Source organism: Oryctolagus cuniculus, chromosome 10 (assembly GCF_964237555.1).
Source record: "Oryctolagus cuniculus chromosome 10, mOryCun1.1, whole genome shotgun sequence".
Classification (NCBI taxonomy): Eukaryota; Metazoa; Chordata; class Mammalia; order Lagomorpha; family Leporidae; genus Oryctolagus; species Oryctolagus cuniculus.
In genome coordinates, this window is record NC_091441.1 from 59,849,536 (window position 1) to 59,876,342 (window position 26,807).

The following is a 26,807-nucleotide window of genomic DNA, read 5'->3' on the forward strand; positions in this document are numbered from 1 at the left end:
GAAGAAAGTAGGATTTTTATGTACCAGTTAAAAATAACTGCACATATACTGGGGCCAGCACTGTGGCGCAGTGGGTTAATGCCCTGCCCTGAAGTGCCGGCATCTCATATGGGCACTGGTTCTAGTCTCAGTTGCTCCACTTCAAGTCCAGCTCTCTGCTATGGCTTGGGAAGGCAGTGGAGGATGGCCCAAGTCCTTGGGCCCCCGCACCTGCGTGGGAGACCTGGAAGAAGCTCCTGGCTCCTGGCTTTGGATTGGCGCAGCTCCGGCTGTTGCAGCCAACTGGGGAGTGAACCAGCGGATGGAAGACCTCTCTCTCTCTGCCTCTCCTCTCTCTGTGTAACTCTGACTTTCAAATAAATAAATAAATCTTTAAAAAAAAACTATACTTTCCTCATTAAAAAAAAAAACTGCATATAGCACACACAATTATGTATAGTACATATTAACTATTTTGCTGGCTTATTATACCATATATTTTATCCTTATTTTATGATGTATTCCTAACTATATAAAAAAATTTACTGTCAATAAAGTTTGTGCCATGTAACTCCAACAGCAGTCTCATATACGTCATGTATACTGACTGCAACAAGAGACCACACACTGAATGACCTATACCATCTAGGTTTGTGTAAGCACACTCTGTTTGAATAAGGACAAAATGAACTACTGACACATTTCTCAGAACATACCTGCACTGTTAAGTGATGCATGGCAATATGCCAAAATTTTCATAATAAAAAGTTGGGGAAAAAAGAACAAGGTCGAAAGAACCACTGATCCTGTGTGCTAGGAAGAGGATTTGGGGGCCAGTGTGTTGGCACAGTAGGCTAAGCATCCACCTGCGGCACCAGAATCTCATATGGGCCGTGGTTTGTGTTCTGACTGCTCCTCTTCCAATCCAGCTCTCCGCTAATGGCCTAGGAATGCAGCAGAGGATGGCTCAAGCGCTTGGGCCCCTGCACCTGTGTGGGAGACCCAGAGGAAGCTCCTGGCTTCTGATCAGCTCAGCTCTGGCTGTTGTGGCCATTTGGGGAGTGAACCAGCAAGTGGAAGATCCCTCTCTCTGTCTCTCCTTCTCTCTGTCTGTAACTCTACCTCTCAAACAAATATATTTTTTTAAAGATTTGTTATTTCCTGTCAGAAACAAAGCTTTCACCTTAGAAGAACTGGAAATCTCTCTTCACATTTATTAAAGTACAACAGTTAACGTGCATTTGGAAAAGGACAGGTGCCACACCAGTATCAGCTAGATGGCCAGATCTGATCACAAATACGTGACAGTCACATTCTTTTATTTTAGATAAATTATCTGAGTGACTCAGAAGGTCCACAGCTGTGGTAGAGATTTCTAAAGTCAGTTTGTGATTATCTAACCTTTCATATTAGAATTTAAGAAAAAGGGAAGTAGTTGCCTGGCTATATATGAGGAAGAGTAATTTTAGGTAAGTTTTCACTTCAAAAAAAATAGTCTCTAATGCCTGAGTTAAGAGAATGTGCATGTTCTGGCTTTTATTGTACCAAGCATCAACAGACAACGTTATATTTTTACATAGTAAGAATAGTCTGATTTGTATTCCAAAAGTGAGATGAATTGTTTAGCCAAGTTGGGCCATATCTTCTCTCTTACCTGTTTTAGAGAGAAATAATCATGAAAGATGAGAATACCTATCAAAATTAGCATATTATTTATTTTTATTCCATATCATTGCAAACGCATACTTAATGTGGCATCAACTAAGATATTTCAGGGAGCAGACTTTTTTTTCTCTATTCAATTTCTATTTAAACATGCAATTACTTGTTTGAGACTATTCCTCACTTTACTTGACCTACCTAGTCAATAAAGTGGTCAGTTTTACTAATTAAATGACTGGAATGCAGTCACTAAGTTTCTCAATAAATGCCTCCCAAGGACTTACTGAGTAGCAACAGGAGACAGAGTTCTGCTCCAAAGGAAACTGCGGCAAAAAGGGGAAGCCGCAGTAAATAAGCACTCATAATCAAGGTTCTGACTGGAGAATACAAATGCTGTCATAGTATCTGAAACACCAACATAATTTACCACGTAAGTGCAGAGTACCTGATTTCAAACTAAACACATGATTACCTTTCTTCTTTGACGGCGAGTCTACTTTAGCAGCTGGTTTCAATTCTGAGGGAGCCTCCCCTAAGGATGGGTTGGGAAGGTGGTCTGCATCTAACATAGATGAAATCTGAGGACTCTCAAGAAGAGGTTCGAGAAGTTCTGCAGCTGAAGTTGCATCACCCATTTGCATACACAAGGCTCTGGGTTTGGGTTTCACTATGGTACAGACAGTTTCTTCAATGGAAGCATCCTTCTCGACTTCACTTATGAGGTTGTCCTCACTGGGAATTACCCGAAAATGGGTATTTTCTGATGGTGTAATGGTAGCTGTCCTAGGATGATGATCACCTCTCTCTCTTTTGGTGACCTAAAAAAGTTAAATTTAAAAAAAAAATTAAACTACTCTCAAAGGTGTTTTATGATTTATTTCTTAGTTGCTAAGTATATTACTTTATATATAACAAGACATTCATTAAACATATTATTTTGCATGTGTACAAATTAAAATGGAGAAAAGCTAGTAATTGCATTTAATATCATATTTATAAGAGTTATAACTGCATGAAGAGCTAAACAATGAAGACGACTGAAGTAATAAGACAATTTTTAGGTATTAAGAGGTAGAGAACATTCATTTTGGGGGAAAAAAACTTAAGAGTACTAAATGAAAATTTAACTCTGCTTAAACTAACTCAAAGCTGAGTTAAAACAATTTAAACAGGAAGTAAAGTCTAACTGCAAAATGTACATTTTTGTAAAACTAAATTCAATATGATCAAGCTAATTTCTCCTTTAAGATATGTTATCTCCCCCAGCTTTTTATTTTATTATGAGCTGGAAATAAAAAGTCTTAAAAATTTCCTATTTAAAATTTCAGGGCAGAAATTTTAGTTTCCTTTATTTGGGTGCCTTTAAAAATTTTCCTTATGTTAATTAACAACCAATAATGTTATTCACTCAATAGAAAAACACATCTGCTGAATCTCTTCTGTTCCAAAAACATGGTCCAAATGTTATGAAAACCATTAACTTTGGATTGATTCTGCTGACCACAGGAGGGCACTACTGTCATTTATAGTCATATGAGCTGGGTCAGCAATGGCTTCCTTTTCTTATGGATGCAGGCACTGGATTCTCAAATCCAGTGAGACATTCCACTTGTGAGAAGACCAAGTACCTTGGTGGACTCTGGGAACCCGCCCCATGTCCACTCCATATGAGACTCCGATCTGAGCAGGCTCTCGGCAGGTTTCACCTCCAACTCTGAGTCACTCTTAGGACAAACTGCCTGGGAATAGGTGCTGCACACACAAGAACAAAGAAATGTGATGATTTTAAAGTTGAGAAACCTTCAGTTTCATTGAGATTGGCAGATGAAAGGAAACTAATTTGAATATATTAACTTTATCCTGCAAATAAACTATTTAGGGAAACATCATTTATTTCTTCCACTTGAGTTCTTTAATAATAATAAAACAACACTAACTAGCTTCTATTGAGGACTTGCTAAGTCCTCCCTCAATACCATATATGCATTATCTCATTGGCTTCTCATAAGAAATCAATGAGAAAGATAATTTTAAAGAAGATGAAAAGCACAGAAATGCAAGTTAAATAACATAATAATGAGGACTGTATTGAAGAATAAACAGCATGATTCCATGTTTTCTTACTATATTAGTCACATTTACCAGTCAGCAGCTGACACTGAAAAATTAGAAGAACTATAGATGGCCAAATTCTGTGCTGATGATTCAGAATTACAAGTGGCCAACACTGTTAGAATAAGTCAGATCACGTGTAAGAACAGTTACTGAGAGAAAAGATTCATATTAATGAAAAGGAAATATTCATGGGCAGAGGGCTGGTCTGAGTCCCAGCTATTCTGCTTCCAATCCAGTTTTCTGTTAATGCACAAGGGAAGGCAGCAGAGGAGAGACCAAAGACTTGGGTCCCTGCCAGGTGGGGGACCCAGACTGAGTTCTGAGTCCCTGGCTTTGATCTGGCCCAAATACCCAGCTCCTGGTTGGTATTTGGGGAATGAACTAGCAGATGGGAGACCTCTCTTCTCTGCCAGTCCATCTTTCACATAAATAAATAAATAGTTAAAATAAATTTCAGTTCCTCTACTGTACTGGAGAAATGGGAAGTATCATTACTGTAAGTTACAGAAAAGCTATTTAATACATTCTCCTTCCTCTTTTAAGAAACCAAGAAATTTCAAAGATACTTACTTCTCTAAAGGGGACCAATCTCCATCAGATAAGGGGTAGTGGTCTCCAGAATGGAAAAGCAAAGGTTCCTTATACTCTTCTTCCTTTAAGGAAGCAGTCGAAGATCCTCTGTGGAAAGAAAAAACAAAGGAAAGGACGACACTGATGTCAGCTTTAAAATATCCTCCAAATCTACTGACAAATCACCTCAACAATACAGACAGAGACAAATGATGAATAACTAATCCCTTTCAAAGGCAAATAGAAGGGGGTTCACCACATTCGAGCAATCACTATTCAAATATAAACTAGATGAAGGTTAGAAGAGAAATATAATTAAAAATTTCTTCTTACATCTCTTCAGGGTAAATGATTCAAAGGCTAGAAGGAGAAAATGAATACAAATCTGAAGTAGTAATATTCTATGTTAGATATCAGGTAACCACTGATTCAAAAAAGTTTTGTAATTTGCTCAAAGTCAAAAAACCTAGGAAGTTGCTGGACTCAGAACAACTATAAACTCTGGTTCTAAGTCTACTCCTCTGTATATTACAGAAAATATAAGAACATTAAAGAGCTATGGCTCAGAAATTTAAAACTCAGCAACAATTTTCTTTGTTTGGCCTTGGGATTATCTCAGAACTTTGTTTACTTGGACAGAATCTACATCATGTGGAGATGTGAGCAATATGACACAAAAACATGATAAATGCTTTTTTTTAAAATTTGTATTTATTTTTTGACAGGCAGAGTGGACAGTGAGAGAGAGAGAGAGAGAGAAAGGTCTTCCTTTTGCCATTCGTTCACCCTCCAATGGCCACTGCGGCCGGCGCACCGCGCTGATCCAAAGCCAGGAGCCAGGTGCTTCTCCTGGTCTCCCATGGGGTGCAGGGCCCAAGCACTTGGGCCATCCTCCACTGCACTCCCTGGCCACAGCAGAGAGCTGGCCTGGAAGAGGGGCAACTGGGACAGAATCCGGCGCCCCGACCGGGGCTAGAACCGGTGTGCCGGCGCTGCAGGCGGAGGATTAGCCTATTGACCTACGGCGCTGGCTGATAAATGCTTTTATTATTTTTTTAAAGATTTACTTACTTAGGCCGGCACCGCGGCTCACTAGGCTAATCCTCCGCCTTGTGGCGCCGGCACACCGGGTTCTAGTCCCGGTCGGGGCACCGGATTCTGTCCCGGTTGCCCCTCTTCCAGGCCAGCTCTCTGCTGTGGCCAGGGAGTGCAGTGGAGGATGGCCCAGGTGCTTGGGCCCTGCACCCCATGGGAGACCAGGAAAAGCACCTGGCTCCTGGCTCCTGGCTCCTGCCATCAGATCAGCGCGGTGCGCCGGCCGCAGCGCGCCAGCCGCGGCGGCCATTGGAGGGTGAACCAACGGCAAAGGAAGACCTTTCTCTCTGTCTGTCTCTCTCACTGTCCACTCTGCCTGTCAAAAAAAAAAAAAAAAAATTTATTTACTTGAAAGGCAGAGTGGGGGGGAAGCAGAGGGAGAGAGAGAAATCTTCCATCTGCTGGTTCATTCCCCTAATGGCTCCAATGGCCAGAGCTGGGCCAATCCAAAGCCAGGAGCCAGGAGCCTCTAGCTTCATCTGGGTCCCTCACGTAGGTACAAGGGCCCAAGTATGTGGGACATCTGCTGCTGCTCTCCCAGGAGCACTAGCAGGGAGCATGGAGCAGCTGAGACTCGAACCAGTGCCCAGATGGGATACTGGCACCACAGGTGGTAGCTTTACCTGCCACACCACAGTGCCAACCCAATAAATGTTTTTAAAATTCATACATAAACCTTGGAACTCTAGAAGGCTGAACTAATGCCAATAAAGTTTTAATTAATTTACCCTTGGATTTTCTTTAATTTGCAGGGCTAATATAACTAACTTGCAATATAACCTTGAAAACATCTCTCAGAAGCACTGTCAGCCCCAGTGTTCATGTTTAGTTGGAAATTTATCATTTGTCCTGTCTACTTCAGAGTTGATGTGAGATGCTGAAATCTCCAAAAAGGATAAAGGACAAAGGAAAACTCTGAAAAGCAAAAAGCACCATATTATACACATTAAGAACTTCCTACAGAAAATTCAATGCTCTAATAGCACAGATACTCAATGTAAAATGAGAGTATCTGTTACAATGTTTGACTAAAAAATAGAAATCAGTTTATTAATTTTTAATACTACTTTTCTTCCTCTGTATCTTAATTTAACATACTCTTTTGCCATTAACTCTGCCAAGTGGCAGTTTTCCCACATATGCATCTTTCAATTTAAGGTTTTTCTAACTCTAATTTTCTTTCTTCCAGAGGATTAGTCTGACATACAACTTCATTCAAGAGGAGAAAAACATACTTTTTAAAATTTACTTATTTATTTATTTGACAGGTAGAGTTACAGACAGTGAGAGAGACAGAGAGAAAGGTCTTCCTTCCGTTGGTTCACTTCCCAGATGGCTGCAACGGCCGGAGCTACACTGATCCAAAGCCAGGAGCCAGATGCTTCCTCCTGGTCTCCCTTGTGGGTGCAGGGCCCAAGCACTTGGGCCATCCTTCACTGCCCTCCAGGACCACAGCAGAGAGCTGGACTGGAAGAGGAGCAACCGGGACTAGAACCTGGTGCCCATATGGGATGCTGGCACCACAGGCGGAGGATTAACCTAGTGCACCACGGTGCTGGCCCCGAAAAACATACTTAAAGACAGGGAAAGGCAGGGAGCATCCGTAAGATCCAGGTCACCTTGAATACCTACACCTACCACAGAAGAACTGGAGGTTTCTCTAGAAGCCAGTTACCGATGAGGAGATGAAAGACAAGCATGCAGCCTCAGGGTTAAAACATTAATCATGAAAAGTCTTAGGTTCCCTGGATTTAGCTCCCCCATACAACTTTTTAAGCAAATTGGCTTTTGTGGATTAAAAGTTGAGATTCCTCTCTGATGGTCTGTTTATATTTTTTATATATACATATATATATATATATATGTATTTTAAGATTTATTTATTTGAGAGGCTGAGTTAGAGACAGAGAGGGAGAGACAGACAGAGAGAGAGAGAGAGAGAGATTGTCTGTCTGCTTTCTGCTGGTTCACTCCCTAAATGGCTGCAATGGCTGGAGCTGAGGCAATCTGCAGCCAAGCTGCTTCTGGATCTCTCATGTGGGTAGAAGGACCCAAGCAGTTGGGCCGCTTTCATCTGCTTTCCCAGATGCAACTGGAAGGGAGCTGGATCAGAAGTAGAGCAGCTGGGACTTGAACCAGCACCCATATGGGAAGCTGGTGCCCCAGGCGGAAGCTTAACCTACTATGCCACAGGCTGCCCCTGATGCTCCAGTCTTTAGGGTCCATTTCTGCTATCACTGGGTATCTGAAATATTTCCATCAGCAGTAAGTTTTTTATACTTCTGCTAGAGTCTGTGCTAGAATACCATCCAAGTTATAAAGTCCCTTCCCTCCCACAGGCTACTTATACCTAGGCGCAATGTTTTTAACATAAGTACACCCACCCACCCTTTGGAAGGAAACAGGGACTCCATGCTACACACAAACCAAAAGTTCACTTCAGGAGAGGAAAGGACACTCACCAGGAACAGTTTAAATAAGCCTCAGGGAGTTTAGGTGCTCTCATTTCCATATGAATTTCTCTAGCTGTGCAACAGTAACCTGCTTTAAAGAATGATTTTCTCTTTCAACTGCCTTCTTCAAGGGGCCTCAGTTAACTTTAATTCTATTATCAAAGAAATTTTTGAAAAGTAGAGTTTAAATAGAATGACATTTATCAAACTCAAATGAAATCTACTTTATGTATCTTCTTTCAAAACAATTTCCCTCATAAGGGTCCAGGAAAATAAGATATTTGAAACCTTCAAATTCTCCACATAATTCCTAGATTTTACAACTACAAAAGCAACTGACTTTCTCTCAGATTCTTTAACATGTTAATATACTGATGATCCTATGTATTGTCCCTCACATTATCATAATCTGTTAAAGATTTATTTATTTATTTGAAAGGAATAGTTAGAGAGAGAGGATCCTCTCACTGCTCTCCCAGGTGCATCAGCAGGGAGCTGGATCAGAAGTGGAGCGTCTGGGAATCAAATCAGCGCCCATAGGAGATGCTAGAAATACACGCAGTGGCTTAACTCACTATGCCACACACTGGTCCCAATAAATATATCCTTGAAAAAAAATCTAAATTTAAGACCTGAAACTTTGAAAAGTACCAGAAAAACATATAACGGAGACATTTTAAGAGACTGGAATGAGCAAGGATTATCTGGAGTCAGATCACAAACAAAGGAACAAAACCACAGGAAACACAACCAAAAATACACATACAGGATCTCATCAAACTAAAGAGCTTTTGTCCAGCAAAGGAAACAATTAACAGAGGGAAGAAACAATTTATAATGGGAGAAAATATCTGCAAACTATATATTTGATAATAACCGGGATGCGCAGGAATGCAAAGAACCCAACAGTTTAAAAAATCCGATTAAAAAATGGCAGTAAAGATTTCAACAGTTTGCTCCCACACGGAAACATAAAGTGAAAAATACTGTTTGAGTACTAGTTATAGCATTAAATCTCAATGTACAGCACACTAAGGACAGAGATCCTACATGAAGAGTAAGTGCACAGTGACTCCTGTTGTTGACTTAACAAATTGACACTCTTGTTTATGGCGTCAGTACTGAAATCTTTACTTAATGTATGCTAAACTGATCTTCTGTATATAAAGAGAATCGAAAATGAATCTTGATGTGAATGGAAGGGGAGAGGGAGTGGGAAAGGGGAGGGTTGCGGGTGGGAGGGACGATATGGGGGGGAAGCCATTGTAATCCATAAGCTGTATTTTGGAAATTTATATTCATTAAATAAAAGTTAAAAAAAATGGCAGTAAACAGGCATTTTCCAAAGGAAGACACAAAAATGGACACCTGGAACTTGAAAAATGCTATCACTAATCATCAAGGAAATGCAAGTCAAAAACACAAGGAGACATCAACTCACTCCAGTGTGGCTACTAACAAAAAGACAAAGCAAAACAAATGCTGGTGAGGATGCGGAGAAAAGGGAACCCTTGCACGTCGTTGGTGGGAATGTAACTTAGCCCTTGTGGAAAAGGGTATGAAGGCTCCTTAAGAAAGCTAGAAAGCACAATTACATGTAATCCCACTACTGAGTATATACTGAAGGGAAATGAGATCACTCACCATCCATTACAAGAAGTGGAAACAATCTACATGTCTGACTGATGAATGGATAAACAAAACATACAGAGATATGATGGAATATTATTCAGCCATAAAAAAGGATGGGAAATTTTCCATTTGCAACACCATGATGCAACTAGAGGTCACTATGTGAAAGAAATAAGCCAAGAACAGAAACACAAGTACTATATGATCTCACTAATGTGTGGCATTTAAAAAAGTTAATCTCAGTGTGTGTGTTGTGGCCATAAACCATAGCTTGGGATATCTGCATCCTGTATCACAGTGCTAGTCTGAGTGCCAGCTACTCCCTTTTTGGTCCAGCTTCCTGCTAATGCATGCTGGCAGGCAGCAGATGACGACTCAAATGCCTGGGCCACTGGATGGACTTCTAAGCTAGTGCCTTTGGCCTGGCTCAGCCCTGGCTGTTGCAAGCATTTGGGGAATGAGCCAGGAGACACAAGACCTCTTCTTCCTCTCTGTCGTTCTGCCTTTCAATTAAATATACCTTTAAAAAAAAAATCTCTGCCTTTCAAGTAAATTTAAATAAATAAATAGATCTCATAGAAGCTGAAAGTAGAATGGTGGTTACCATAGGCTGAGGAGAGAAAAAGAGAGGATGGGTGATTAAGAGGTACTAAGTTATAGTTAGGAGTAAGATGTTCTAGTGTTCTACTGCACAGTAGGGTGACTGTAGATTAATGATAATGTACTACAAATTTCTCTGAAAAAATAAAACTAGAAGAAAGGGATTTTTTTAAAGGTTTTACACCAAAGAAATGATAAATGTTTGAGGAGATAGGCATGTTTACCTTGATTAGACATTACACAATGTATGCACATATCAAAACATCACATGGTACCTCTATGAATATATACAAATTTTATGTATCAGTTAAAATTTTTAAAAAGCTATTAAGGGAAGAAAGAACCAAAAGTATAGGTGAGATAATCACACAGAAAATCCCACAATCGATGCTGTGTCTACTTAAATCTGCTCTCCTGGGGACAAGTCACTAATTCAGATTTTTTTTTTAACTTATGATTTATTCTGCTTTTGGAAATGTACTAGATGGAAAGGAACACATCACAAGTCTGCTACAAATGACATGTAAGTACCACAAATTTTGAGGAGTAAGAGGAATGAAAAAAAGAATTGTCTTTCACACTTGATTCCTCAATTACCCATAGGGGGAAGAACAAGTTTCAACCTTACACTACATATAGCTGCGAACCAGCAGCTCTGGCTCTACCTGAGCTCTGTCTAAAGCATGAGTGGTAGCTCGATACCTGCATGAGACCGTCCCAGGCTGAGCCCTACCTTGCTGCCTGGGCTCCCTTCTCTTCATCAGAGCTCACGGCCACATCACATGTGTCTTCTGCAGCAGGAGAAACAGCCTGCTCTTCCTTTTTGCTGTCTTGTTTGCATTTCTTTCTCCTTCGTTTTTTCTTTTTCACAGAAGTTGGAGTAAAAATTGTCTCTGTTTCCAGGATGTGTGAGATGTCTGAACTCTGAGATGATCTTTCATTTCCAACCGATTTCACCAAACAGGTGTCAATATCTTTAAAGAACTGATCTTCAGTAGGAATTGGTGAGGTGGCAAGGTAGGCAGGAAGCTTTTCCTTAAAAAGAATGTGGAGAAAAAAAAGTTAATCTATGCCAAACCAGACAGCGAATCAAAACAATGAATTGTTTAAGTCTATAAATTTTCAGTGGTACACACATTCCTTACTCAAGGTCAGAAAGCCACACTGAACTGAGATATAGCCTGCTCCATGTTCATCTAATGTTTATTGGATAAATTAGCAAATGTCTCATTTGAAGGAGAAACAAACACTACAGTCTGGTGAATCTGGTCACACATAAAACAGGAAAAAGGCTGGAAAGTTGATCTCCTCCAAGTTAATTTTGCTAAGCACACTTTTTAAATGAAATTACAAGAATAACCCCACAGAACTAAGGAACACACTGTCAGTGCAGTCCTCTCATCTGTGGATTTATACAATCGGTATAATCCATATCAATCAGTGATATGGATTAAACCTAATTTTAAAGAAACACATTAAAAGTATTTTATTCACTGGGCGGCGCTGTGGTGCAGTAGGTTAATCTTCTGCCTGTGGTGCTGGCATCCCATATGGGCATTGGTTCTAGTCCCGGCTGCTCCTCTTCCAATCCAGCTCTCTCCTATGGCCTGGGAAAGCAGTAGAAGATGGCCCAGGTCCTTGGGCCACTGCACCCACATGGGAGAATGGGAAGAAGCACCTGGCTCCTGGCTTCAAATCGGTGCAGCCATGGCCATTGCGGCCATTTGGGGAGTGAACCAGCGGAAGAAAGACCTTTCTGTCTCTCCCTCTCACTGTCTGTAACTCTACCTCTCAAATAAATAAATCAATAAACAAAACTTAAAAAAAAAAGTATTTTGTTCTGTGACAACTGTCAATGATTATGTTTTAGGCCGGCGCTGCGGCTCACTAAGCTAATCCTCCGCCTTGTGGCGCCGGCACACCGGGTTCTAGTCCCAGACTGGGCGCTGGATTCTGTCCCGGTTGCCCCTCTTCCAGGCCAGCTCTCTGCTGTGGCCCGGGAGTGCAGTGGAGGATGGCTCAGGTCCTTGGACCCTGCACCCGCATGGGACACCAGGAGAAGCACCTGGCTCCTGGCTTCAGATCAGCGCAATGCGCTGGCCGCAGCATGCCGGCCGCGGTGGCCGTTGGAGGGTGAACCAACGGCAAAGGAAGACCTTTCTCTGTCTATCTCACTGTCCACTCTGCCTGTCAAAAAAAAAAAAAAAAAGAATTATGTTTTATCCTGATCTTTCCCTGTTTCCAGTGAAGTTTTTCTTAGGCCATGAAATACCAACAAGGTAACAAAAATAAGTAACTAAGATACTAGGAAGACTTCTTGGCTGGTGAAGTTCCCTCTCACAAATCACACTGTTTTAATACTTCCTCTAGATGTTGGTATTAAGTTGCTGGCTTTTAACAAAAAATAATAAACATAAGCTCGTTTTGCTATATTTTTTGGTGACTTTTCAGTGTGTATGAATTTATAACAAATTGGAAGTTCACCATCCCACCCCACCCCCTCTTTTTTTTTTTTAAAGAATAAAGATGGGCCAGCACTGTGGTGTAGTGGGTAAAAGCCCCAGCCTGCAGGGTTAGCATCCCATATGGGTGCAGGTTCGAGTCCTAGCTGCTCCATTTTTTTTATAGTCAATTTTTTTGTTAACTTTTATTTAATAAATATAAATTTCCAAAGTACAGCTTTTGGATTACAGTGGCTTTTTCCCCCCATAACCTCCCTCCCACCTGCAACCTTCCCATCTCTCACTCCCTCTCCCATCCCATTCATGTCAAGATTCATTTTCAATTATCTTTATATACAGAAGATCAATTTAGTATATACTAAGTAAAGATTTCAACAGTTTGCACCCACACCGAAACACAAAGTATAAAGTACTGTTTGAGTACTAGTTACACCATTAATTCGCATAGTACAACACATTAAGGACAGAGATCCTACATGGGGAATAAATGCACAGTGACTCCTGTTGTTGATTTAACAATTTGACACTCTTGTTTATGGCGTCAGTAATCACCCGAGGCTCTTGTCATGAGTTGCCAAGGCTATGGAAGCCTCTTGAGTTTGCCAGCTCCGATCTTGTTTAGGCAAGGCCATAGTCAAAGTGGAAGTTCTCTCCTCCCTTCAGAGAAAGGTACCTCCTTCCTTGATGGCCTGTTCTTTCCGCTGGGATCTCACTCACAGAGATCTTTCATTTAGGTTTTTTTTTTCTTTTCTTTTTTTTGGCCACAGTGTCTTGGCTTTCCATGTTTAAAATACTCTCATGGGCTTTTCAGCTGGATCCAAATGCCTTAAGGGCTGATTCTGAGGCCAGAGTGCTGTTTAGAACATCTGCCATTCTATGAGTCTGCTGTGTATCCTGCTTCCCATGTTGGATCTTCTCTCCTTTTTAATCCTATCAGTTTTAGCAGACACTAATCTTGTTTATGTGATCCCTTTGACTCTTAATCCTATCATTAGGATCAATTATGAACTGAACTGATCACTTTGACTAGTGAGATGGCATTGGTACATGCCACCTTGATGGGATTGAATTGGAATCCCCTGGCACGTTTCTAACTCTACTGTTTGGGGCAAGTTCTATTGAGCATGTGCTGAACTGTACATCTCCTTCCTCTCTTATTCCCACTCTTTTATTTAATTTTCAGTTAAATTTAAGCACCTAAGAATAACTGTGTGTTAATTAAGGAGTTCAACCAATAGTATTAAGTAGAACAAAAAAATACTAAAAGGGATAAAGTATTGTTGTTCCTTGACAGTCAGGACAAGGGCTGATCAAGTCATTGTTTCTCATAGTGTTTTTTTTCACTTCAACAGGTTTCCTTTTTGGTGCTTGGTTAGTTGTCACCGATCGGGGAGAACATATGATATTTGTCCCTTTGTGACTGGCTTAATTCACTCAGCGTGATGTTTTCCAGATTCCTCCATTTTGTTACAAATGACCAGATTTCATTTTTTTTAACTGCTGTATAGTATTCTATAGAGTACATATCCCATAATTTCTTTATCCAGTCTACTCTTGATGGGCATTTAGGTTGATTCCAGGTCTTAGCTATTGTGAATTGACCTAGCTGCTCCATTTCTAACCCAACTCCCAGCTGACATGCCTGGGAAAGCAGCGAAGGATGGCCAATTGCTTGAGCCCCTGCACTGACATGGGAGATCTAGATGAAGCTCCTGGCTCCTGAATGGCTCAGCTCTAGGCATTAAGGCCATTTGGGGAGTAAACCAGCAGGTAGAATATCTATCTCTCTGCCTCTGCTTCTTTCTGTAACTCTGCTTTCAAATAATAAATAAAGAGAATAATTATTTATTTATTTATTTGAAAGGCAGAGTTAGAGATAGATGCAGCAGGGGAGGGGGAGCATGAGGGCAGAGTGGTGGCAAATAGAGTGGGAGAAGGAGAGAGAGCTCTTCCATCCACTGTTTCACTTCCTAAAAGGCCACAGCTGGGCCAGGTCAAAGCCAGGAGCTTCAATCACGTCTTCCACTGGGTGGTAGGGGCCCAGGTAATTGGGTCACCTTCACTGCTTTCCCAGATGCATTAGTAGGGAACTTCATCAAAAGTGGTCATAGGTGGCAGCACAAACCAGTGCCAAAAAACCAGTCCCAACAGTTCATCTTTAAGACCAAAATAGTCGTCCTGTAGTCTCAGTTCCATGAAGCTTATCACTTTTGCTATCTGAGGTACTATTCTTTATGCAGAAAAATGTAAAGATGACTTCTAAAGATTGTTTTTAGAAGAACTATATTAAATTCATCAAGAAAAGTTCTACCACAGTTCAAAGTGGCAGATACAGAGCTGTGTGTGAGTGTGTGGATGGGTGAGGAAGGTAGACAAAGTATCTCTCATGATGAAAGAGGCCAAACACATAATCACTCATAAAAGGACAAAGGCCAATTTAATTGAGATCTCTTAAGATCATAATAAATTAATTTCCATTCAAGATTAGGAATGTAACGTCCTTAACTAAAATGGTAAACATGTTTTCTCAGTTTAAAGGTTACATGTGTGCAAACAGTCTTAGGCAATACGTCTTGATTACTTAGGCAGAACTGAATGAATTCAAATCAAGGTGTAAACTGTAATAAGCATTAAATAAGAAAAATCAATAAAGTAAAAAAAGATGGACCTTTCCTTTCAGAAAAAGCAAGTACAAAGGCTTTTTTCTATGCTCGCTGTACCTTCAAACGTGATGTAGAGAAAGTTCCTTATCTCTCCAGTTTTTTTCCACAGCTTAGTTTTCCAACCTAAGCTAAAGCTTGCCTAACCAGTAACAATTATTGCTACAACCAAGTATAAAAACTACTGAACTATTCTGGGGCATGTACAGGAGACCTGAGCACAACAGCTAAAGTAGATGCAATCCTTGAGAACTCACATATTCCTCTTCAGTCTCCTCCACAAAGAAAGCTTCTCCATTGTCACCCAACTTCATGTGAAGATCCACTGCATTGCCATTGATTTCTATATCGATCTAAGGAGAAAGGAACAATAAGGTATAATTTTGCACCCAAAGAATCTCTCATTCAAGTTAAACTCAATCTAAATTCTGGGTTCTCAAGATGAACTTAGTACTAAGGGTCCTAGAGCCACTGCCCCAGAAAAACATTGCTACCTACATATACTCTGAGAAACTACTAGATGTAGCACTCATTTGATTTTGTATATCATTCTTTGGCTAAGACAATCTCCAGTGTCTTCTGGGGATTAATTCATTCTCTATTTCAGACTTTGTATTTCAGGCATGTTTTTAGAGAGTGGAAGTGGAACAGTTGTTCAAGTCAGGCCAATCAATAAATTTCATACTGGGCAACATGAACTACTCCCCAAGATACATAATTCAAGTCTGAGAGCACTATTTTATACTTCTGTAGAAAGTTGTTTTTCCAATGGGTTAAGTGAGCTTCAGGCATTGGCAACCATCTCACATTAAAAAGAACCCAAACAAGGTGACAGAACTAAGAGGTGGGGAGTAAGAATTCTGTTAAGGCTGGCGCCGCAGCTCACTAGGCTAATCCTCTGCCTTGCGGCACCGGCACCCTGGGTTCTAGTCCCGGTTGGGGCGCTGGATTCTGTCCCGGTTGCCCTTCTTCCAGGCCAGCTCTCTGTTGTGGCCAGGGAGTGCAGTGGAGGATGGCCCAAGTACTTGGGCCCTGCACCCCATGGGAGACCAGCGCGCCAGCCGCGGCGGCCATTGGAGGGTGAACCAACAGCAAAGGAAGACCTTTCTCTCTGTCTCTCTCTCTCACTGTCCACTCTGCCTGTCAAAAAAAAAAAAAAAAAAAAAAAAGAATTCTGTTAACACCTCTAATCCAATCCGGACTAAATCAAATGCTCCTTACCTTCGGTTCTGCAAGCTTTGTTTGCTTTTATTAAGAGGTAGATTTTTGTTACCCATAATGGTAACAGTTATAACAGGAGTTATTTAACTCATTTCTTTCTAAAGATTTATTTATTTATTTGAAAAGTGAAGTTAGAGGCAGAGTCAGAGAGAGGGAGAGAGAGAGTCAGTATTCGATCTGCTGGTTCACTCCCCAAATGGCTACAATGGCCAGAGCTGGGCCAATCCGAAGCCAGGAGCCAAGAACTTTCTCCAGGTCTCTCATGTGGGTTCAGGGGGCCCAAGAATTTGGGCCATCTTCTACTGCTTTCCCAGGCCATGGCAGAGAGTTGGATGGTAAGAGGAGCAGCCAGGACTTGAACTGGTGCCCATATGGGATGCTGGCACTGCAGGCAGAGGCTTTACCCGCTACACCACAGTGCTGGCCCCAGGGTTACTATTTTTTTTTTTTTTAATTTATTTGACAGGTAGATATATAAGAGAGAGAGAGAGAGAGAGAGAGGGAGGGAGGGAGGGAGGGAGGGAGGGAGAGAGATCTTCCTTCTGTTGGTTCACTCCCCAAATGGCCACTACGGCCGGCGCTGCGCCGATCCAAAGCCAGGAGTCAAGTGCTTCTTCCTGGTCTCCCATGCGGGTGCAGGGCCCAAGCACTTGGGCCATCCTCCACTGCCCTCCCGGGCCACAGCAGAGAGCTGCACTGGAAGAGGAGCAACCGGGACTAGAACCCAGCACCCATATGGGATGCTGGCGCCGCAGGCGGAACATTAACCAAGTGAGCCTCGGTGCCACCCCCCGCCCAGGCTCTTTTTTTTTTTTTTTTTAAATAATCAAATCATCAGTTGTGTGATAAGGCATCCAAATTAATATTTAAAAATATCAGGTACAGATTCACCTTTTAAAATTAAACTCCTGAGTTACTAAGATACACCAGGAGTACTGATGTTCTATGAAACAAGAACATGTAATCAAAATTATTATACTGCAACTCTCTAAACAGTAGTTTTAGCATGGTTATAACTTCAAGTCCACTTCATAGGTATCACCACATTTAAAAATTTGAGGCCTTTTATTAAATCAGTGAAAAGCTTTCTCTAACAAACTTACTTAAAATTAGACTCAATGCAAAGAAACAGAAGTTTAAATGCAAAAAAAAAAAGTTAATGCAAATTTCCAGCATATCTCAAAGTAGATATGGATTCAATTTTAATGTTATAGGCATGATGTGTTTTGGTAAATCAAATGGCCAAACTTTCTCCCAAACCTATCCTTTGGGTTTCCAGGATACTGAGGGAGTGAGAAAGAACTGTTCTCTTTTTCTGCATCTTAGGGATACGCTTCTACTAGGAACTCAAGGGCTAGACAAAATGTTCAACCAAATGAATTGTGAAGCCTTGCACAGAAACTGAATTACTTCCTAAATTAGAGGCACACAGCATGCAGAAAAAGCTATCTTGTGCTCAATCACCATTTGCGGATGCACAGATCTTCTGTAAAGTAAAACTGCCTGCAGGTTCCTTCTGAAAAGGCCAGAAGACTGATCCAATATGATCAAAAACCTGGATCCCAGAAAAAAAATAAAAAAGCCCTGGAAGCAGTTTTACAGAGTTCCTTGCACAACTGATGGGAAATTCCAGTGTTATAAAGTTTGTTACTGATTCCCCCAAAATAGATTTACCCTGAAATTACTATTAGCTACTATAACCTGAAAGAAAGAAAAAATACCAGAGAAGCTAAACTGTAGCTATACAAAACCGTGTTTACAAAGGAAAGTTTCTAATTGCAACTGCTCTTGCTTTCTAAAGGGTGACCGGGAGCAGGGGCCAGAGCACAGAAGCCCTGGTATTCTGGAACAGTACTCAGGTGAAAATTGATATTCTAACACCTAGAAATGAGTTTTTCCTGAAGGGAGAATAAAAAGAAAGAACACTGAATTTTGTGAAACTCATTCTCTTTTACTCTCAACGCAAGTTTAATACATGGAAACATCTGTTTAAAGAATGAGATAAACTATGTCAAATAGCAAAAAGTTGAAAACAGATGTTTCCAACTCACGCCATAGATCTAGATCTGTGCTAGACAGCTATGAGGATCTTTCACTGTGCTTTTCTTTTCTTTTCTTTTCTTTTTTTTTTTTTTTTTTTTTTTTTTTTAAGATTTACTTATTTATTTGAAAGAGTTACACAGAGAGAGGAGAGGCAGAGAGAGAGAGGCAGAGAGGCAGAGAATCTTCCATCCAATGGTTCACTCCCCAAATTGGCTGCAATGGCCAGAGCTGCGCTGATCTGAAGCCAGGAGCTTCTTCTGGGTCTCCCAAGCGGGTGCAGGGGCCCAAGGACTTTGGCCATCTTCTACTGCTTTCCCAGGACATAGCGGGGAGCTGGATAGGAAGTGGAGCAGCCGGGTCTTGAACTGGCACCCATATGGGATACCCCGCACTTTAGGCCAGGGAGTTAACCCACTTCGCCACAGTGCTGTCTAACCCCCCTTTCTTTTTAAAGATTCACTGTGCTTTAAAACCTTGACAAAACCTCTACATTATTTAGGCAGATACTGTTGGGGCAAGAATGGAAAAGAAAATGCTACTATGTACCTGCAACATTTACTACTAACTCAAATTTTCCAGCTTGATTGGTATCAGATACACTGGCAAACATTTCAATATCTCCAAATCCAGAAGGGAAGAGGATAGATGGATATTATCTCTGTGTGTGTGTGTGTGTGTATATACATCTGTATCTATATCTATATCTATATCTATATCTATATCTATATCTATAAAAAGAAAAACCAACATAAATATCTTCTGAAGGAATCTTTCCTATAACAAATGAAAGCCAACCAGTATGGTCTGTGAGCTGGCATGTCCATCATACCTAGGGACAAGTGCTGGTAACAATGATTGAATTCAGATCACAAGATTTTAAGCTTTGTTAAAACAAATAAAATATACCATTAATTAATTTCCTCTAGGAAATATGCTGATTGTGTCAGCCAATTCCATATGATAGCATTACCCTAAATATTTAAAAGTGCAATATAAAGGAAATTTTTCTTTTTCTAAATAAGCCTAACATCCACAGGTATAATTCTAGTTTTAGTTTTGTTCTTCTTAGTAGCAACATGTAGGATTATCATATTTATTTTCAGTTTCTTTTTCCCTTGGAGAAATTTCCCATATTACAGCTTACTGAATTTACAAGCAACTTCAAAATCAATATCTAAAGATTGACTTTTTGCATCACTTACCTTCAACATCATTTAGATCTTTAAAAAAAAAAATGTCCCCAAAGCTACCAATAGCATTTTACTCATTGACACTAACTTTCAACCCTCCATGAAGGACAGGCTGTGCCCTGCAACTTACCACTTTCTCTTTGGATCTCAGGACTCCCAGCTTCCCAAACCTAACATGGAAAGGTGAACATTGGTAGGTGCCATCCTGCTGCTGCACCACGACGACATCAATGCACCCAGATAAGGTGGCCTGGTTAATGCCCTTGTAGAGTTCCTTCACAGTGACAAGCACCTGTCCAGCCAGCTGTCCCACATAATTCATGGTTTGAGACTGTAAGAAAAAAAAAAAATTCAATGTGATGTTAACAAATTTGTAGAGCTAATGACAATGACAAAGAAATAGTGGGAAACTACATTGTTTATTTTTACACCAGATTTCATACCCCTATTAATCTTGATGGTCAGTCTGATGCTACTATTATATATTTCCAGACACAGACAGTCCCAAGCTGTCCTGTATCTGACAGGCTGTCCCCACCAGAGATTGAGGACACAGAAACTGTCTTTTCTTATATAAAGGATAGTACCAACTGCCATTAGGGATTTTTTCTTCAAATTTCAGGACTTGCACAGAATCACCAAGAATCATGACTATCACCACTGCTGTCCTGCTGATGCAGCATTTGGAACTGGGCTACCCATTTATTTTGGCCACAGCAGTCAAATTATATACATATATAAAAAAATCACCTCACCTTTCAACAACACAATGTAGCAAGTGAGAGCTGGGTTCAGTATTTAACTTTAATGGAATATTATGTCTCAGATATATGCTAGATTAAATAAACTCTGATGGCAGGTTTGAGTCTAATCCACTTCTAACACTACTTTCAAGGAAAAAAATCTCTTCAATGCCTAAACACATATTTGTGTTCCACAAAGTTCAAAGCACAGTCTTGTTCCTCAACTTCAATTCACTATTCCAATGAGGATCATCAGAGATCTGCGAAGAGTCCTCCAGCAAGGGTCAAAGGAGGGCAGCTGAAACCAGGGCAGGCTTTGTTCCTATGCCTCCCCTCAATCCTTCCATTAATTTAAAAAAAAAAAAGAAAAGAAATTCACCCTTTAGTCCTAAGGTTGTTAGATTTCATTTCCAGCTACTGAGCCAACAAAGTGCATTTAAGTGCACAATTAAGTGCAAGTCATTCTCCAGGGGACTGGAGTGATGCAGACCAAGACCAGAGACATACTTTTCTTGAACCACATGTATGACAAACTATTCTCCAAGTTATTCACCATAGCCACAGTTGTCTTTCTGAACCCAGCTTTGGAGCTACCTTGGAGCTCAAAGTTCCATGCTCTGAAAAGTTCCAGAGGGCACATTCCGTGTTGTCAGGGAAGTCTAAAGTGGGGCTGTAAGAATAAATTCCATCTCATTAGGGCCTACAAGACATCTGCCTATATAGAAACTCTCTCCTCTCCTCAGATGAACCAGTACCTTGGTAATGCCCTGATTCTAGTACTTTTTTTTCCTGCTCTTACACACAAATGAATGTGTATTCAAGGTTCATCAGTTTTACATCATGAGACAGAATAATTATACGTTGAAAAATATTTTAAAGCCAATGTTAGCAATGTCTGAAATATGCCTACACAAGAGCTGGCTTTGAGCAATGTATGCTAGCTGCAGAATTTGCTGCCTAAATGATAAAATAAGGTGGCATCTTTATATAGTAATTATAAAACAATTACAAGTTGGCAGTCATTTGGGATTTAGACTGACCTGACCTTGATAGAAAAGATTAAGTACATTTCAAGTGCTCAATTATTTCTTGAATGAATAAAGGAATAATCAGATAAATCACTAATAAATTTGACTTAAATAACACTCAGGGAGGAAATAGTGTTTCATCAGAACATTCACATAACATCTCATATTTTACAAAATGAACCTTTCTAATATCGTTGTAGAGTCATATGTAACGGTTAGAAATACCTCTGTCTCACACTTTTAAAACAATTTGTTTTATTATTTATCTGAAAGGCAGAGAGACACAAATGCCTAAAACAGCCAGAGCTGGGCCAGGCAAAAGCTGGGGGTCTGGAACTCAATCCAGGTCTCCCATGTTGACTGCCAGAAACCCAACTACTTGAGCCATCACCTGCTGCCTCCCAGGGTGCATGCTAGCAGGAAGCTGGAATTGGGAGTGCAGTTAGGACTCAAACCCAGGAACTCTGATACGGGATGCAAACATCTCAAGCAGCATCTCAACTGCAGCACCAAACACCTGCCCTAACCTCATGTGTTCATTAAATGGAGTAACTCTAGTGCAACATCACAGTCAGAATATCAACAATGACACACTCAAGATTCACAATATTTCCATTATCACAAGGATCTTTCCTGTTAACCACTTACTTTATTATCACTTCATTCCTTCCCTAGTCCCTGGCAACCACCAATCTGTTCTCCATTTCTATAATCTTTGTCATTTTAAAGAGGAAGTTATACAAATGGAATGATACAACATGCAACTTTTTGGGACTGCTTTTTGTCACTCAGTATATCTTTCTGGAGATTTATCCAAGGTATTCTATCAACAGTCCGTTCCTTTTTCTTGCTGAGTAGTGTTCCCTGGTACAGATGAACCACAGTTTATCATTCACCTAATGAAGGAAAGCTGAACTGTTTCCAGATCGTGGCTATTACAAACGTGCAAGACTACAACTGCTGATTGCACACTTAGTTCTCTTAGGACACTGTCAAACTTCTCCAGAGTTGCTGTTACACCTTTTTACATTCCCACCCTGCAGTGCATCAGAAATCTAGTTATCTGGTATCTTCATCACAGTGTAGCATTGTCATTATTTTCTCTTTAGCCATGGATGACAAATATGCAGTCATGATGGCTGTCATTTACACTTCCCTAATGGCCAGTGATATCAGACATCTTTCACTTGCTGATGTGAATATCACACTGAATTTTATTTCAGAAGAGAGTACTGCAATTTAGAAGAAAAGAGAATACACACATCTTTTTTGGTTACTTTTTTAAAGATTTATTATTCATTTAAAAGTCAGAGTTACACAGAGAAAGAAGGAGAGGCAGAGAGAGAGAGATCTTCCATCCGATGGATCACTCCACAGATGGCCACAACAGCTGGAGCTGTGCCGATCCGAAGCCAGGAGCCAGGAGCTTCCTCCAGGTCCCCCATATGGGTGCAGTGGCCCAAGGACTTGGGCCATCCTCCACTGCTTTCTGGGGCCATAGCAGAGAGCTGGACAGGAAGTGGAGCAGCCGGGTCTCAAACCAGTGCTCATATGGGATGCCGGCGCTTGAGGCCAGAGCATTAACCCACTGCACCACAGCACTGGCCCCTGGTCCTTACTTCTTAAGGTCATGGTATACAATTCTTATGTGTTAAGAATATTTCTTTTTTTTTTTTTTTTTTTTTTTTTTGACAGGCAGAGTGGACAGTGAGAGAGAGAGACAGAGAGAGAAAGGTCTTCCTTTTTGCCGTTGGTTCACCCTCCAATGGCCGCCGCTGCAGCCGGCGCACCGCGCTGATCCTGGCAGGAGCCAGGAGCCAGGTGCTTTTCCTGGTCTCCCATGGGGTGCAGGGCCCAAGCACCTGGGCCATCCTCCACTGCACTCCCTGGCCATAGCAGAGAGCTGGCCTGGAAGAGGGGCAACCGGGACAGAATCCGGCGCCCCAACCGGGACTCGAACCCGGTGTGCCGGCGCCGCAAGGTGGAGGATTAGCCTATTGAGCCACGGCGCCAAGAATATTTCTGAATAGACACCAAGATAGCAGAAAGGGAGGGAGCTTACTGCTCTAGTCTGGAGGAAGATTAAAAAAAAAAAAAAGTGGAGAGACTGCAATCTCAGAGAAGAGTTAGGGAGAAAATGGCAGAGGAAACTCCAGGCAAATTAGAGGGACACTGTGGATCCATGTGGAGGGTATGGAGGTACACAACTCAGGGCTCCAGCAGCCTAGAGCCTCATCACCAGCTTTGGAGAGAGTAAAGTGAAACCAGACTGCAGCAGCCCAAGCCACCGGCGATAAAGCTGTGGTGTGAGTCTGGCTTGGAACCTGATAGAGGACAGGATACCAGTCAACATAGAGAAAAAAAAGGGGCAGCATTTTTTTTTCTCCCCAACCAGCTGGCACCAGTGTCTTGTAACTAGCTGAGAGTGGGAGGGCACCATTTTGGACATATGTAACAGCTGTGCCAGCTCGTGTCCATGGGCCCAGCAATTAGCTGAAAGGAGACGCTTGAGTCTGGCTGGGAGAACTGATAGGGGCTGGGTGCTCATGACTGTGGGAGCCTTGTGTGCTAGGACTGTGAAAACACTGTGACTGCGTGTGAGGGCACAGGGTGTGGCTGGCTCTTCAATAGTCACTGTGGGCGGCTCCACATGTTCAGAGCTCCATGATTCCCTGCTGAAGGTAGGGTCACTGCTGCAGGATCCGTGCTCACACAGAGGACTGCATGCGTTGTCTGTGTTGTTCTCTGACAGCATGAATGAATGAGTATTATACCCACTAGGGATGGTAACCAGGCTCTGGTCTCCTTGGAGGAGAGGAGCTGAGCATGACGCTATGCCAACAGAACATATTAAATCTCCTCTCTGATTAAGAGATTTGCTATGCCCAATTTGGGTGTCACTTTGGACACTTCCCTCACCCTGGAGCATTGAACAGAGCTCCCTGACCACACATGTTTCAGGGTATTAATACACTGAAAGAGTGGACACTCCACTAAGCCACAGAGGCAAGAGTCCAAAGATAAAAGCCACCACAGGGAAAAAAACCAACAAGTATCTCCACAAATGCTTACAAATAAACACAGAAATTAAAGAAACAAGAAGAAAAACACGAGGCCTTCAAAGGAACACACTTCTATACTAGAATGTGAAAATGAAGAGGTTGAAGAAATGCCAGAAATGGCATTCCAAAAAGTGATTGTAGGATTACTTGAAGTAATCAGAAGCAAATCCACAAAGAAATTCATATATGACATGAAGAAATTCATACATGAACATTCTGCTCATGAAATTGAAATTTTCAAGAGAAATCAAAATGAAATATTAGAAACGAAGAATTCAATAGATCAATAAAAAGCGTGGCAGAAAGCCTTAACAATAGACTTGGTGAGACAGAACAAGGAATATCCAAGTTAGAAGACAAACATCTGGAAATTTTAATCAGGCCAAAAAAAAAAAAAAAAAAGAATTAGAAATTAGAAAACTATTTATGGGGTCAAATGACCCAACATATGGGTATCAGGAATTTCTGAAGGCATAGAAAGAGGATGGATTAGTAGGCCTTTTCAGTGAAATAATTACAGAAAACTTCCTTACTTTGGAGAAAGAAAGGGATGTCCTAGTACAGGAGGCACATAGAACTCCTAACAGACATGACCAGAAAAGATCTTCACCATGACACTGTAGTCAAACTCTACATTGTAAAACATAAAGAAGATTCTAAAACATGCATGAGAGAAATGCCATATCACTTTCAGACAATCTCCAATTAGACTCACAGCTGATTTCTCATCAGAAACCCTATAGGCTTGGAGAGAATGGTGAGATATATTACAAATATTAACAGAAAAAAACTGTCAACCCAGAATGCTGTACCCTGCAAAGCTCTCATTTATGAGTGAAGGTGTAATAAAGACATCCCATAACAAACAGAAATCTAAATAATTTGTCACCACTTATCCAGCCTTACAAAAGGTGCTTAAGGATGTGCTGCACACAGAAACACTGTCATCACTATGAAAGAAGGTGAAGACAGGAAAACCACCCAATAAATGTACAAAGAAAATCATGAGTAAACAATAGGAATATTTATGGAAAAAGGGCAGGGCTGAGTTACTTATCAATATTCACCTTGAATGCAAATTGTCTCAATGCTCCAGTTAAAAGAAACAGACAGGCTGAATGGATTAAAAAAATAAAACTCATGTATTTACTGCCTACAAGAAACACATCTCACCAACAAACATACATGCAGATGGAAAGTGAAAAGACATTAAAAGATATTTCATGCTAACAGAAACCAAAAAAGAGCTGTTGTAGCCATCCTAATATCAAATAGATTTTAACACAAAACTGTTAAAAAAAGTAAAAGAAGGGCACTATGCAATGATTAAGGGATAAATTCAATAGGAAGATGTGACTACAATGATGTATACACACCTAATTACAGGTCATCTGGCTATTTAAAGAAATGTTAATGGTTCTAAAGGAGACAGACTTCCATTCAACAGTAATGGGAGACTGCAATACCCCACTCAGCAATGGACAGATCAACTAGACAGGAAATCAGCAGTTAATCAACACTATACACCAAATAGACCTAACAGATACCTACAGAACTTCTCATCTTACAGTTGCAGAATACACATTCTTCTCACCACTGCATGGAACTTTCTCTAGGTTGACCACATACTAGGCATAAAGCTAATCTCAGCAAATTCAAAAAAACTAAATCCTACCATGCATTCTTCTTGGGCCACAAAGCAATGAAGCTGGAAATCAACAACTTGAGACCCTCTAGAACATATGCAAACACATGGACACTGGGCAACATGCTCCTGAATGAACAGTGGGTCACAAAAGAAATAAAATGAGAAATCAAAAAACTGTTGAGGAACAGTTTTTTTTTTCATACTATTTGTTGAACTCTTTACTTAGTATAGTTAATCTTCTGTGTATAAGTTAATTGAAAACAGATTTTAGTAAAAAATGAGATTATGAGAGGGAGGAAGAACAAGGGATGGAGAGCATGTGAGAGGGCAGGTATGGTGGAAAGAATCACTATGTTCCTAAAGTTGTATTAATGAAATGCATAAAGTTTGTATACCTTAAATCAAAGGTTTCTGGGGAAAAAGATAAAAATACCTTTAAAAGAAACTAAACCTTGGGGAAAAAAAAATTTCTCTGAGAACAGAACTGAAACAAAATTCAGTTTTGGGTAGTCCATATTTCCACCTGCTAGAACAGTCCATATTCTGTAATACATGTTCACAATACACTTTTTGCTTGTTACAGCACATTAATTAAAAAACATCCAAGTAGTCAATCTTTATATTACCACTTGAATGATGGTGGC

General features: G+C 40.7%; 1 protein-coding gene across 3 annotated transcripts in view; it reads right to left on the reverse strand.

The window, feature by feature from the left end:
- Nucleotides 1–26,807, reverse strand: part of LPIN2 (lipin 2) — a 99,033-nt gene that overhangs the window by 21,608 nt on the left and 50,618 nt on the right. For all 3 annotated transcript variants that reach the window (XM_051851363.2, XM_070050416.1, XM_002713608.5), the window contains exons 2-7: nt 19,813–20,013; nt 15,486–15,581; nt 10,840–11,141; nt 4,327–4,434; nt 3,270–3,393; nt 2,114–2,459 (exon numbers count right to left, since the gene is read on the reverse strand). In XM_051851363.2, coding sequence (XP_051707323.1) covers nt 2,114–2,459; nt 3,270–3,393; nt 4,327–4,434; nt 10,840–11,141; nt 15,486–15,581; nt 19,813–20,004 — 1,168 coding nt within the window. In that variant the 5' untranslated portion in view covers nt 20,005–20,013. The remainder of the gene's footprint in view (nt 1–2,113; nt 2,460–3,269; nt 3,394–4,326; nt 4,435–10,839; nt 11,142–15,485; nt 15,582–19,812; nt 20,014–26,807) is intronic.